This window comes from Syngnathoides biaculeatus, chromosome 10, assembly GCF_019802595.1.
Source record: "Syngnathoides biaculeatus isolate LvHL_M chromosome 10, ASM1980259v1, whole genome shotgun sequence".
NCBI lineage: Eukaryota > Metazoa > Chordata > Actinopteri > Syngnathiformes > Syngnathidae > Syngnathoides > Syngnathoides biaculeatus.
Window position 1 is genome coordinate 20,263,585 of NC_084649.1, and position 13,396 is coordinate 20,276,980.

The following is a 13,396-nucleotide window of genomic DNA, read 5'->3' on the forward strand; positions in this document are numbered from 1 at the left end:
TTTTTTTTTTTTTTTTTTTTGCCAGTGGATCAACGTCTGGTGTTGGTTTTGTTGGGGCAATTCTATGAACCGCAGCTGCCAAGTGGCAGGAATATCACTTATCCACGACAAGGAAAAGAGAACAAAAAAATTATTATCTTAACTTGGTAAAGTACATCACACAAATTATTGCAACATGAAGCAATAACTTCAGATATTAGTGTTAAAACTGCAACTAAATGTGGAATGGCCAGTAGAACAGCTGGTCAAGCATCGGCCTCGCAGTTCTGAGGACCCGGGTTCGATCCCGGCCTCCCCTGTGTGGAGTTTGCATGTTCTCCCCGTGCCTGTGTGGGTTTTCTCCGGGGTCTCTGCTTTCTTCCTGCATCCCAAAAACATTAATTAACTGGAGATCTTACATTGCTTGCCTCTTGAAAAAAAAATTGAATATTGTTTTTGAGTAAAGCAATCTATTTTTGCACAAATTGTGTATTTTGCCCCGAGGTGTGATTGTGAGTGCGACCTTTTGTCTCTATGTGCCCTGCGATTGGCTGGCAACCAGTTCAGGGTGTACCCCGCCTCTTCTCCGTTGACAGCCGGGATAGGCTCCAGCACTCCCCGCGGCCCTCGTGAGGATAAGCGGCGAAGAAAATGGATGGATGGACGGACTTTTACCAGTACACTTCTGTAAAGACTTAACTGGCAGATGGGGTAGATGGATGCCGATTGTGCTCCGTGAAGGCAAAAGTGTCTGCGTGTACGAAAAGGTTGGGGGGGGGGGGGCAGCGGCGGTTTGATATTGGGGGCATACAAACACACCTTTGTTCCCACCACTCTAATTGTGATGTGAAGAGCTAGAAAAGGTGACGAGTCATTTACTCTTTCCTCCCTGTCCTGTGAATTCTTACAATATTTATAAAAATATGAAAACACATGATGATTTCTTTTGTCATAAAACCTCGCCTTGTGATTGAGATGAAGGTCATACCACATATTATGACAATTTATGGAGAAACTCAAGACTTTCCAAAGGGTTGGCACACTTTACTATCCTTCGCTATTCATTAAAAAAAATAGTGCCCATTTTTGGTTGGGTTGCCTTTTTTCCATAATCACGACACAGAAGTAAATAATGGGATAATATGGCTTGCATTTTGTTCAGCCACCAATCAGAGAAGGAGCTGAGTGTTGCCAGGAGGAAGAGAAGAATTGGACCGAGTGCTACTTTTGCACTTTGGAGTGGAAAAGTACAGCGGTCCGCTCGAGGGGGCGGAGCCTTTTGTGGGCAGCCAATCAGAGCGCGGACAAACAAACTGACAGTGGTGGCATGCAACTGAGAAGGAAGTCTTTCGCTGGCTTTGTTAACTTTAAGATTGCGTAATCCATGAGAGGCCTTTTTTTTTGGGGGGGGGGGGGGGATTTGTATTATGAGCGTGGTAGCCTACTTTTCAATTATTTGGACTAAGAACATAATCATGAAAATTGGAAGTAGAAGAGGAAAAGCTGTTGAGTAAATGGAATATTTTATGTGACATTTGCAACCATACACTCAAACTAACTTACTTTGTCCTCACACCCCAGAAAAAGAATAAAGACTAGTAATAATCAACACACAACAAAAGTCTGCACATTGACGTGCTATCTCACATTCCGTAACGAATAGTCAGTCCCCTCGCCAGTTTTCTTGATAACCACTGATGAAATCATCACAATGTCCAAAAATCATCAACCGAAATACAGCTAAAGTTTCTTGCAAGTATTGTGGCAATCCTATGAGTCTTTGCAGTATCCAACATTCTTCAAATAAATACATGATAGTATTCTTTGAAAATAGTTTTTAAACATATATGCTACTTTCCCCCTGAAAATACACACCTTAATTGGTGCGAAAATAGACGACTTTGCTCAAAAACAGTACTTTTACCATCATTTTTTTTTTCCAAGAGGCAGGCAATGTAGAATCTCCAATTAATGCATGTTTTTTTTGGGGATGGGGGAGGCAGCCGGAGTGCCCGGAGAGAACCCACGCAGGCACGGGATCGAACTCTGGTGCTCAGAACTGTGAGGCCAACGTTCTAACCAGTTGCTTTAGTCCAAAATTATGCTGCTTTATCATAAAAATATACATGCGTAAAAATACAAAATTTATAACTTTTATTTCGAATTTCCATTTATGTTTCCTTGCCTCTTACTGCAAGATTTTGTTTTTTTAACCGTCTTGCATGTCCAGTCAATGCACGTACAAACACAACCATTTTTTTTTAGATGGGGGAGTTTCCCTTCTCCACTACCTCAACAGCCTGGCAATCCACCAATAAATATGTGCACGACATATTTTAGATCATATGCACCTTGTGGCTTGTCATGTACATTTTTTAAAAACATTTTCTACTACTTTCACGTGCTTCCTGTTTTGACTCGAAATGCCTTTTCCATTCAACGCGTACTCTTCGGGCGGCGCATGCGCAACAAACACGGAAGTGAAACTGGAAACCGAGCGTGTAATTGTCTCCGGTGTGACCTATGAACTCATATGTTTAACCGTCTCAATTTTTACTTTCTGCTGGCTTCTCATCGATGATCAATCAAGTAGCCATAACAGAGTCATCATTATTTGTGTTTATTCCTCATACACTGTACACTATATATGCTTCAGCGTCCTTTCTTCGTTTACCGGTAACGTTAACTCCGAAAATGGATGCATGTAAAAATGACGCCCAAGTCGCCGCCATGTTTGGAGTTCTAGCAATGGCCACGTTTTCACTTTAAAATCCTTTAATAGTGTTATTACGCCACTAGTTTTTTTGTGGGTTGTAAAGTATTTACGATGTTGACCAGTACTAAAAGTTTCAGACTCACGTTTCATGTATTTTTTTTTTTATACAACGTCGCCGAATTTAGAAACGTGACCCACATACAGACCAGTTTAATTTTAACAAGGCATCGCTTTCAGTGGCTCCGGTGATGAACGCACACAAACAAACAGGTGACACTTCTTTCGGGGGTTTCGAGCCAGGAAATGTTAAAAACAGGGATAAAAAAAAAACAAAAACCTGAAATATTGCATCAGAGCAAAAACACGGACATTATAGTACGGGATGTAGGCGCCATCTGCTGGCAAAAACTTTGAATAACATTTACAATCAGGAGAAAGTTCTTTGCATATTTTTTCCTTCTGCATTTAGAAATTTGGAGGAGCTGTAAGGGGAAATAGTGGTGGCAAGGATCCAGGTTTGAATCTTGGCTCAGGAGTTTGTATATTATGATTTTAGGCCACTTCTTCATACACTTCAAGAACCTGAATGTTATCGATTTTGACAATGTGATGTTAAATCCTCTCTAGAAGAGAAGATTTTTATCGCCAATGATGAATTTTCAGGGGCGCTGCCATTTTCGTGAGTCACCTGACCTACGTGGGCGGATGTGACGTGTTACGTGCCGTTCTAAACGCTCGATTACATTTATGCCCAGCGCTGATTTCTCAGATTTCTCCTCATCTGATGAAGAAATAGGAGTAATCGGTTGATCGGGAAGACGGAGGAATACTTCCATACCCAGCCGTGAGCGGCACAGCGCCGCACTTATGAAGAATCTCTCGAAAAAGTATAATTATCACATATTCATCTATTTATTGTAACTGTCCATTGTGAGGCACTCTTTAATCCGTAGTGATTGTGTGCAAGCAACTTTCCACATTGAGCAAAAGATTTTGGAAGCGCTTCCTTCCAATTCAGCAGGAGACCGGGACCTCGCTTCTGGAGAAATATTAAAACGTTTTAGCCGTCTTGTGTTTTAAATCATTTGGATGGACAGGATGTCTTCGACAGCTACCAAAGATGACGACAGTCGTTTTTTGAAGCTTTATGTTTACGCAAGTGTCGTGGGAAGACGCCAGCTGTCGTTCATCGCGGCATTCACAAGGAAGTCCGCTCACCTGTTTTGCAGGTTTGGTCACGTGACAATCCCCGTATAGCTGTGAATTAGGTGCACACCTTCCAGTTCTTACCCTACATAGAAAAAATGTGTTCATGAAAATATGTCACAAATAGCATTACTCCTGCCTGTTGTCCGTCTGTTCCTCCTCCTCCTCTTCTCGTTTCCCTCTCTCCTCTTCGCCCTGCAGCTCCTGCTGTTCCTTGGCGTCGGCCTCCTTCAGCTTCTCCTCCACGTGTTCCGGAATGTTGACCTCCAGCAGGTTCTCCATGCCCTGCTCCGGCTCGTCCCCGATCAGCACCTGCGCAAACGGGGGGGGGGGACGCAGGACCGTTATTCTGATGAAAAGCAACGTGGAATAAGTATTAAAGATGAATTATTCCGCAAAAAAAGGAAGTCCCGTCGTACTCGGTCAAAACGCCATCAGCTTCCGACCGGACCTGACGCCTCGCCCGCTCCTACGGAAACGTGCGGGCTGACGGATTTTGAGAGCGACGGATTTCACCACGATTTCTGAGATGGAACACGTGCGGCGGCCGTTTGAGGAAGCGTCGCGGAGAGTTAAAAAAAGCATTTCATATCTACTTCTCGATGTGGAAGAGATCCGCAAAAAGAAATAAAGCCGGGCAACCAGTTAAGTGCTCGCGTGCGGATGAAGACGTTTACGATCGTGGTATCTTGATGATTTTGTACGCGTCGTGAAATTGCATACTTGTCGTTGTTGAATATTTAATAATGGCATGCTTTTGCAGACAGGAATTGATCAACGTGCGTCTAATTCTCACAAATTTTCACTCTGGTTAAAGGTAAAAGAGCTAAAAACGGTGGCCCCCCCACAAGAGAGTAGATGACATATTAAACGTATTGGTTTAAGAACAGATTATAGATTTGGCTCATTTTCATCTTATTGCTTAATAACGAAAAAGACCACTTAATGTCATTTTGAAAATCAATTCATTTTATTGGTGTGCGTATTTGAATTATTGGCAGTTTTCATGATTTGGAACAGGGCGGCATGGTGGATCAGCTGGTAAAAGCGAAGGCCTCACGGTTCTGAGGAACCGGGTTCGATCCCAGCCCCACCTGTGTGGAGTTTGCATGTCGTCCCTGTGCATGCGTGGGTTTTCTCTCGGCATTCCAATTTCCTCCCACATCCCAAAAAGATGCAATATTAATTGGACACTCAAAATTGCCCCTAGGTGTGAGTGCGGTTGTTTGTGTTGATGTGCCCTGCGATTGGCTGGCGACCAGTTAAGGGTGTACCCCGCCTTCTGCCCGTTGACAGCTGGGATAGGATCCAGCACTCCCTGCGAGTCTTGTGAGGATAAGCGGCTAAGAAAATGGGTGGATAATTTGGAACACGATTTGTGAGGATGTTAATTACATTTTGGGATTTATTTCGCTACACGTGCCTTGAGAACGAATACAAAGGTGTCTTGTTGTCTTAGAAGTTCTTTTTTTTTTTTTTTTTTTAAAGTTTCAAGTTTTTTTCCATCCCACTCGATGAATGCCACTTACATTGTTGCAATACCCCAGAGGGATCGGCGATCCGAAGTGCCAGGATGAGGCAGCCATTTTGCATTTACAAAATAGGTAAGAATGGAATTTGTGAAACTCTACAATTGTGTCTTTACTGTTATGATTTTATAGTGTGTAATGTGAATATTGAGTAGTTAGGCTCATTTATGCCGCTGTATTTGCACAAATTGAAGGGAAAAAATTGGGCAATTATGAAGCTGTCTTCACCATGATATAAGAAGTGTATTTTCATCTGATTCTTCTATTCATCAATGGTATCGTCAGTAGAGTAGTTGTAAACATTTTCAACAGCTCCAGTTGGAGCCTCGAGTTGTGTCCGTACCTCCACCAGTTTTTCACAGGCGCAGATGACTTTGGGGTCCTTCTCCCAGCGGTGGAACTCCCTCATGATGACGTACACATTCTTGTCTTTCAAAGTCCGTCGGCCGTCCTTCGTCGCCGTCAGCTGGAAGATGATTTCGACATGAAGAAGGCGATAGGAACATGCTAAGAAGGTATGATGGGGAGTAACCAAATACCATAAATTCCGGCCTACAAGCCGTGACTTTTTTCCAGACGCGTTCAACCCTGCGCTTTATGCGGTGATGTGGCTAATTTATGCATTTTTTCTATCGGCCCCAAGGGAGCACTGAAGTGAAAAAGGTAAGAAGGAGACTGGTGGAATATATGTGCCGAGGAAGTGACTTTTACCGGCCTTGTTAGCGCTGCGCTAGCGCTGTGCTAGCCTGTTGCTGCTGTGTTACTGGCGTGTCTCAGTGATATTTACCGGTAAGTTTTATTTTAACCGACCCTGTTTGTGTCAGAACTGCGCTAGCGTCAGCATTAGTGCGGTGCCGCTCGCGTTAGCTAAACTCTGTGTATCGTCTTTCTTTGTAAACATCTCTTGTTTCAATGTGGGTTTCAATGTGGGCACTGGCGGCTTTGGCACAGCTGCAACGTATGTATGTACCAAAGGGTATTTCATTTACAAATGTACTCGGTGAGGCTTGTAACCACGTGCGCTCTGTAGGCCGGAAATTAGGGTACTAATTCTCTGCAGTATTTCTACTTTGTTACTTGATACCGTTATGTTTTTTTACACTTTTACTCAAGTAAAATGATTTGAATAAGTAATTATACTTTTCCCAGAGATTTTTGGAGCACAAGTAGCGGTACTGACACTTGAGTACTAAGTACAAGTACTTTGTAATATTTGTTTGTTACCAGCATGAGCGTCTCCAGGAGCATTTGCCGGATGTCTGGGTCCTCTTCTCTCTTTTTGTCCTCCGGCAGGTACTGAAGGTCCACGGGTAGACCTGTGGCACCGTGACATCATCGTGACCTCATCGCGACATCCCCATCGTGTGACACACCTCCGAGCTCGGACCTTCGTTGTCATCCTCGCTCAGCTCTTCGGGACCGGCCAGCGGAAGCAGCAGGAAAGGCAGGATGTCCACTCGGTCGCTTAGCAACCACTCGTGATTGGCTGCAGGAGAGAAGTCACGTGACGACAACCGACAAGAATCTCCGAACTGCTATTATGAAATTTTACAATTTAAATTTGTGGTCTTGAAGATGTTTAAAAACACAAAAGCTCACGTCCATTTTTGATTGGCAGTTGGATTTACAACCATATGACATCACGTTCATTGGTAATTCAAATTTTGCCAATCACTCGTGAAATCTAGTTGTCCATCGCAATCGCGGAAGGCAACGCCGACCAAAGCAAATCCCAAATCTAAGATAACCTGAACAGAAGCAAAGCCAAAATCGGACACCAACCTCGAGCAAATAATAAGCTCTAAGGTCTTATTTTGGGAAAAAAAAACAAAACAAAACAAAAAAAAAAACCATCTGCATCAATTTCCCATCTCTCACGACGCGGCTGAGCAAACGTCACCGTGATCAAAGCAGCAGTTGCGCAGGACGCCGACGACTCCACCGCGCCTCACCACCGAGGCCTCAAACTGCGTGAAGGGCAGCAAGCGCTGGACCACGCACCTGCAACGCGCACAAACGGAAGATATACAATGAAATCCACGGAAATGGCATTTCCTTAAAGTGCCACGGACATGTAAAGCATGATTTTTAGTATGTTTTTAATAAAAAAATCAAAAGGGCAGCCGTGATGATGTTGTCGTATGTGGATTTTTGCATCTCCCGTCATGAAAATCCTCTCGAGGCATTCGTTTTGGAGAAGAAGCGGGTGTCACGAACCAACGGTGCACGGGTGGACCCAAATGCAGGACTCCAAGGCGAGGACATGATGGTCAGTGGGTTTTATTATAAACGAAAGTTGTGGACGAGAACACAGTCCGAGAAGGCGGGATCCAGAACACAAAAAAACAATGTCCGATAACTATGAGTCAACTAAAGAGCATAACCAAAAGCGTGACTGGGCTATAATGGCGCAGTCACCCTGGATGCGGGGAAAGCATAGGCAACGAACTGGCAAATACCAGTGACAAAACTCCAACTTCAATACATGGTCTAATCACAGTGCCTCATGTAACACAGCTGTGACCGGGGACAGGTGTCAGAGATGAAACCGCTCAGAGTGGTGGCCAGGTCACGCCCCCCTTGGCCGTGGTCCAGCCTTGCTCATGACAGCAGGAAGTGATGTTTTTGACAGAAGCCCATACTGGCAGTTTTGTGTGTTTATACCTGTTTTACCGGCGCAAAAGTAGCTGTTTTCTCCTGCGTGTTAGCCAAAATGCCATCTCGTTGTTTTGCTGGATAATGCTCAAACACTCGGGAGGATTGAGTCACTCTTCACACGTTTCCAAAAGACCCGGTTCGTCGTGAAAAATGGATTGCACAGGTGCAAAAGGACGAGAGCTTTGTGGGTTCCAAATGACAGGTAGGTGTGTATAGAGCTATTTAAAAAAAAAATAATAGTTTGGGGGGGACGACACAACCCTCTCAGAAGTAACAAATGACCCACGTCATAATAACTTCATGTAGTATGTAAGTCAGGGGTGCTAAATGTTTCGATGTACGCAGCCGGGGGCGACGTTGTTCGTCGCTGCCGCGCAGGTGGATCGGGCAGGGAGGTGGTTTGGCCGCTTTGCGGGAGGAGAAAGGAGGTCCGCCCCACCGGGCCACCGGTGTCTGGGCACCCCTGAAGTACTTACTTTGTCCAGAATGGATCCCTCTGCGTACGCTGCGTACTGCCATACATACTGTCGGGGAGTCTGTTGTTAGTTAGAAGTGATCCGCATATCATCGAAATATGGCTCGAAACGATAGGGTAATATTGCCCCGGTCACTTCACTCGATTGTGAGACGTTCTCTTCTTCAAAAAGAGCTTCCGTGTCAGAAGTGGCGTCGCAAAAATCCGAAAATCTCAGTTGTTCGTCTCCTATAGCAGGCAACGTGACTACCACTTGGATGTCGAGTGAGACTTTGGGAATTTTGCACATGAATGACAGGCTCTCTGCTCATATTTATTTTTTCGTATAGGCAATCAAGTGAATAATATTGTTTGTAATTTTCATGACAATATCTATTTTACAATGTATATAGGGATGTCAGTGGCACTTTAAGTACATTTGAGAGTCTGTCATTTTTTTCTGGTTTTTTTTTTTTTTTTTTAACTTCAGTGGAGTTGAATCTTTATCGATTATTAATCCAACACAAGTATTCTTCGCGTGTGTGAGTGTGCTGACCTGTCTCTGTCCATCAGGAAGCGTCTGGCGTCGGGCAGCTGCGCGAGGTTGGACAGCAGCGGAGCCAGGTAGTGCATCTTGGCGTGCGGGTTGTAATCCTCCGTGCAAAAGATGTCCACCAGCTGAGCCAGGCCCATTTCTTCCTCCAACAGCTGAAAAACAAACGCACCTCACGTCACGGTCCACGACAAGCGCTGAACTCGTTGTTGCGGTTCTGTCAGTCTGCATCGTTGGCAAAGCAGCTGTCGCAATGAAGATCCTCAAATCACTTCAAGATTGTTCTTTGGCGCCAAGGCGACAGCAAAGTAATCATTTTGAGTCCAGTCTAAACTATCTGGTCGGCTGATAAATTTAAAGTCTGGTCTCATCTACAATCTAGCCTCGCTTAGTATGAAGTTGGGTACTGTCTAAGTCTAGGCAGTCCTCGTCTAAAGTTTGGTATGGCCTCATCTCGAGTCTGAAGTATAAAATTTATCTGGTCCAGTATGTTTTAGTCTAAATTCTGGTCTGGGTTAGTCTCAAGTGACGGTGTAGTCTAAATTCTTGTCAGAAGTTTATAATCTGGCTTGGTTGAGTCTAAAATCTGGTCAGAAGACTTAAATCTGATATGGTGCAAAGATGAAAGTCTGGTCTAGTCTAAAGCCTGGTAAGAAGTTCAGAGTCTGGTCTGATCTAGTCAAAAATCCGTTAAAAAGTTCAGAGTCTGGTTTAGTCGAGTCTAAATTGCAATCTACTTTAGTCAAGAACCGGTCCACTCTAAAGTCAGATAAAGTCTGTTGTTCAAAGTGAGGCTAAGTCTAAAGTCCGGTGAGCAGGTTTCCTGATGACAGAGACAGTTTGAAGTCTGTAATGAATCACAGACAATCAAAATGGATTTGACGGGAAAAGTCGTCTAAGTGGAAGGTGTCGCCTGTCAACGGCCCGGTGGGTGACCTTGAAGAGCGTCTTGCACGTCTTCTGGTGTCGCGTCAGGTTGGACAGGATGGTGCAGATCTTGTCGGCAAACGGGAACTGCGGATCCTTCAGTTTCTTGAGGAGCGAGGGGACCATGCCAATGTCTGTCACCAGCACCTAACGGGGGACTTGCACCTGAGAACAGCCGTACTTCGACCATTCAATTTAATTCCTTTTGTGACTAAGTAATAATTAAAATGTTTTGAATAATAAATAATAATTCATTATTTTAGGCACCTTTCAGGGCACTCAAGGTCACCATGAGAGCGTACTAAAAGACAAAAAGCAGTACAATAAAATAACACAACATAAAAACAAAACAGTTTAAGTTTAACTCCAACCACATAATTAGAGATGTCCACATAAATTTTGCTCATGAAACAGAATTACATCTGACTTGCACGACACTTCATGGATTTCACCTACCGCGGGGGTGAACCTGCTGAACCTTAATCCCAGCAATAAAAGAGGCCTTCCTGTCGACTGCAAACATTAATGACCCAAATCTAAAGATAAAATGATCAATTAACGCCCTTTTCATGATTTTTTAATTGAAAATTCCTCTCTGTTGTTAAGATAAACAAATGCCAAATGACAAAATATTGTAAAAGAGTCAAATGTTTTGGCTGTGATTCAGATCTCTTATTGTTGTAAGCTTTATATTGTTGTAAGCATTAAGTGATCAATAAAGAATTTATTTCAATTAATATATATTTTCTAAAGCAGTGATTTCCAACCTTTATAGAGAGCCATGGCACATATTTTACAATTGAAAAATCCCACGGCACACCAACAAAAGTAAATGTCACCAAAAATGGATCGATTAATTACTGTATCTACTTCCTGCCATCTAATAGAAGAGGATTTGTTTTAATTCTGTCTGTCATTGTGCCTCACTGGTATAAATAGATGAATAAAGATACATTATTTCTTGGAATAAATTATTCTTTTTTTTAGCAATTACATAAAATTGGATAACTTCCCTCGGCACACTACTGTACCCCCGGCACACCGTTTGGGAATCACTATTTTGGGCGACACGATGGATCAGCTAGTAAAGCGTTGGCCTCACAGTTCTGAGGTCCCGCGTTCGATCCCAGCCACACCTGTGTGGAGATTGCGTGTTCTCCCCGTGCCTGTGTGGGTTTTCTCCGGGCACTCCGGTTTCTTCCCATATCTCAAAAAAACATGCAACATTAATTTGACACTCTAAATTGCCCCTAGCTGTGATTGTGAGTGTGGCAGTTTTGTCTCTATGTGCTCTGCGATTGGCCGGCAATCAGTTCAGGGTGTACCCCGCTTCCTGCCCATTGACAGCTCGGATTGGCTCCAGCACTCCCCGTGACCCTTGTGAGGATAAGCGGCAAAGAAAGTGGATGTATGGATATATTTTCTAAATTCATTAGCCGATTAATAGGTTATCAGATTTTTTTACGCCAAATATCAGAATCGGTCTACAAAAAAAAATCTACATTGGTGGAGCTCTACTTCTAAGTCAAGGCTGTGGAGTATTTGCAAGACACGGTCACGTGGATCGACGTTCCTAACCTGGTGCAACGTCTCGTCGGCCGACAGGTTGATCAGGATGTGATAGATGTCTTTTGCGATGGCAATAGACTGGTCGGACGTCAGCGCGAAAAGAGCAGCGATGATGTCGGGTCTGCCGCGGAGGAAGCGGCAGCCATCTCTGTTTAAAAAAAAAAAAAAAAACAGAACCGAGTGATCGCGACAATACATCATGTCCATCATTGTTTATGCAGGGGGAGCTCAGCGCCCACCTGCTTCCCGACAAGCCCAGGATGTAGCTGGTTGTGTGGCCTTTGACGTCGGGCCGCGTCGCAGGCGTCAGGAAGGAGAGCAGCTCGGCGGCCTCGGAGTCGCTCAACATCTTCAAAACGAAAACGCCAAATTAAAAAAAAAAAAAAAAGCTTCCACTCTTGATTGTCGGTGGACCGACCGTAAATAAACACAAACACGTCCTACCCAATGTTGCGTAATTTATAAGCGGGTTTACCACATAGCAAGAAGTACAGTATTTTCATGTCTCTATTGAACAGTGGATCAGCTGGTAAAGTGTTGGCCTCACAGTTCTGAGGTCCTGGGTACATCTTCTGCCCATGCCTGGGTGCGTTTTCTCCAGGCACTCCGGTTTCCTCCCACATCCCAAAAACATGCAATATTAATTGGACACTCTAAATTGTTCCTAGGTGTGATTGTGAGTGCATCTGTTTGTCTCTATGTGCCCTGCGATTGGCTGGTAACCAGTTCAGGGTGAACCCTACCTCCTGCACTCCCCGCGACCCTTGTGAGGATAAGCGGCTAAGAAAATGGATGGATGTGTCTATTGACCAAAGTGCAACAATTGGGGAAACATCAGTGCTACATATCTTCTGGTGTTTCCTCTTGTTTTTGTTATTTCTTTTGAGATTAGTCATGGAGGACTGGATTCTAGATATGTGGTTGAACAGAATCTGCGTGTGTGCTGTTCTGCGTTGATCTTATCGTACTACACTGACACTACACACAATACCCCCAATGCTGTGAAATGCCTTAAACAATCTTGTAAGATTGTTAAAATCCTTACATGTGTACCAGACCTGATATCGAAACTGTGTGGGCGTGGCTACTATGTTAACTGTCATGTCACAGTGGGGATGAAGTGTATGTCGGTTCGCTCAGACATTTTCAGAAATAAGCAGCTACCTTATTATTTTTTTGTTTAACTCTGCTTAATAGGTGGATACTTTAAATGCTCTTTAAACACGTTAAAAATTGTCACATTTGAAGCACTGTTATGGGATGACAAAGATACAGCTCCGAGACGGCTAATATATAATTAGCAAAAAGTTCGTAACAGGAAGGGGCTTGTGGCTTCGCACCAAGTTACACGGCGACACAAGCGGCTGATGTCACTTTGTAAGCAAGCTTTACCTTTAGAGCTAGACGGCCGCTGGTCTCTTTACGCGTTTTATTCGTCAAACAAAAATGAAATGCGCACGTGTGGAACCCGCCGTGGCTGCCCAAAATCCGGCATCCGGCAATCACATCCGTACCGGAAGTTTCTATGGGAAACCACTTGGACAAAACTACAAAGCTCTACAAACAGTAGAGAAAATTAATTAAAATAAATCAATATTTTCCAAGTATAATGAACATTGACATCATGATGTAGAAAATTGAATACATGATCTTAGATTAAAATAATGGAAATATGTTCCTGAAAAGTGCACTTCAACAGGAAATAAAAAATTGCCACAACGCTTCCGTAATTACTATAAACAGCTTTATGCTTTATCATTAATGCGTCAGGCAGTATAATGCCAATCAGGTTCAATCAGTTGATT

The 13,396-nt window shown here is 43.6% G+C and overlaps 1 protein-coding gene across 4 annotated transcripts; it reads right to left on the bottom strand.

The window, feature by feature from the left end:
- Positions 1 to 2,890: 2,890 nt before the first annotated feature.
- Positions 2,891 to 13,074, bottom strand: hgh1 (HGH1 homolog (S. cerevisiae)). 4 transcript variants are annotated; one of them, XR_009796744.1, is made up of 12 exons: positions 12,984 to 13,074; positions 11,831 to 11,940; positions 11,601 to 11,739; positions 10,032 to 10,169; positions 9,099 to 9,250; positions 7,331 to 7,431; positions 6,818 to 6,916; positions 6,655 to 6,746; positions 5,774 to 5,896; positions 4,035 to 4,213; positions 3,811 to 3,952; positions 2,891 to 3,734 (listed from the first exon to the last, which is right to left on the bottom strand). XR_009796744.1 is itself a non-coding variant. In XM_061831762.1 (11 exons), exons 2-11 carry the CDS (start codon positions 11,938 to 11,940, stop codon positions 3,931 to 3,933), a joined length of 1,149 nt encoding a protein of 382 aa, XP_061687746.1. In that variant the 5' UTR covers positions 12,984 to 13,074; the 3' UTR covers positions 2,891 to 3,930. The 4 variants fall into 4 exon arrangements, 3 of the variants coding, with proteins under 3 accessions (XP_061687746.1, XP_061687745.1, XP_061687747.1); XM_061831762.1 differs by having other exon boundaries at positions 2,891 to 3,952; positions 4,041 to 4,213; XM_061831761.1 differs by having other exon boundaries at positions 2,891 to 3,952.
- Positions 13,075 to 13,396: the final 322 nt, after the last annotated feature.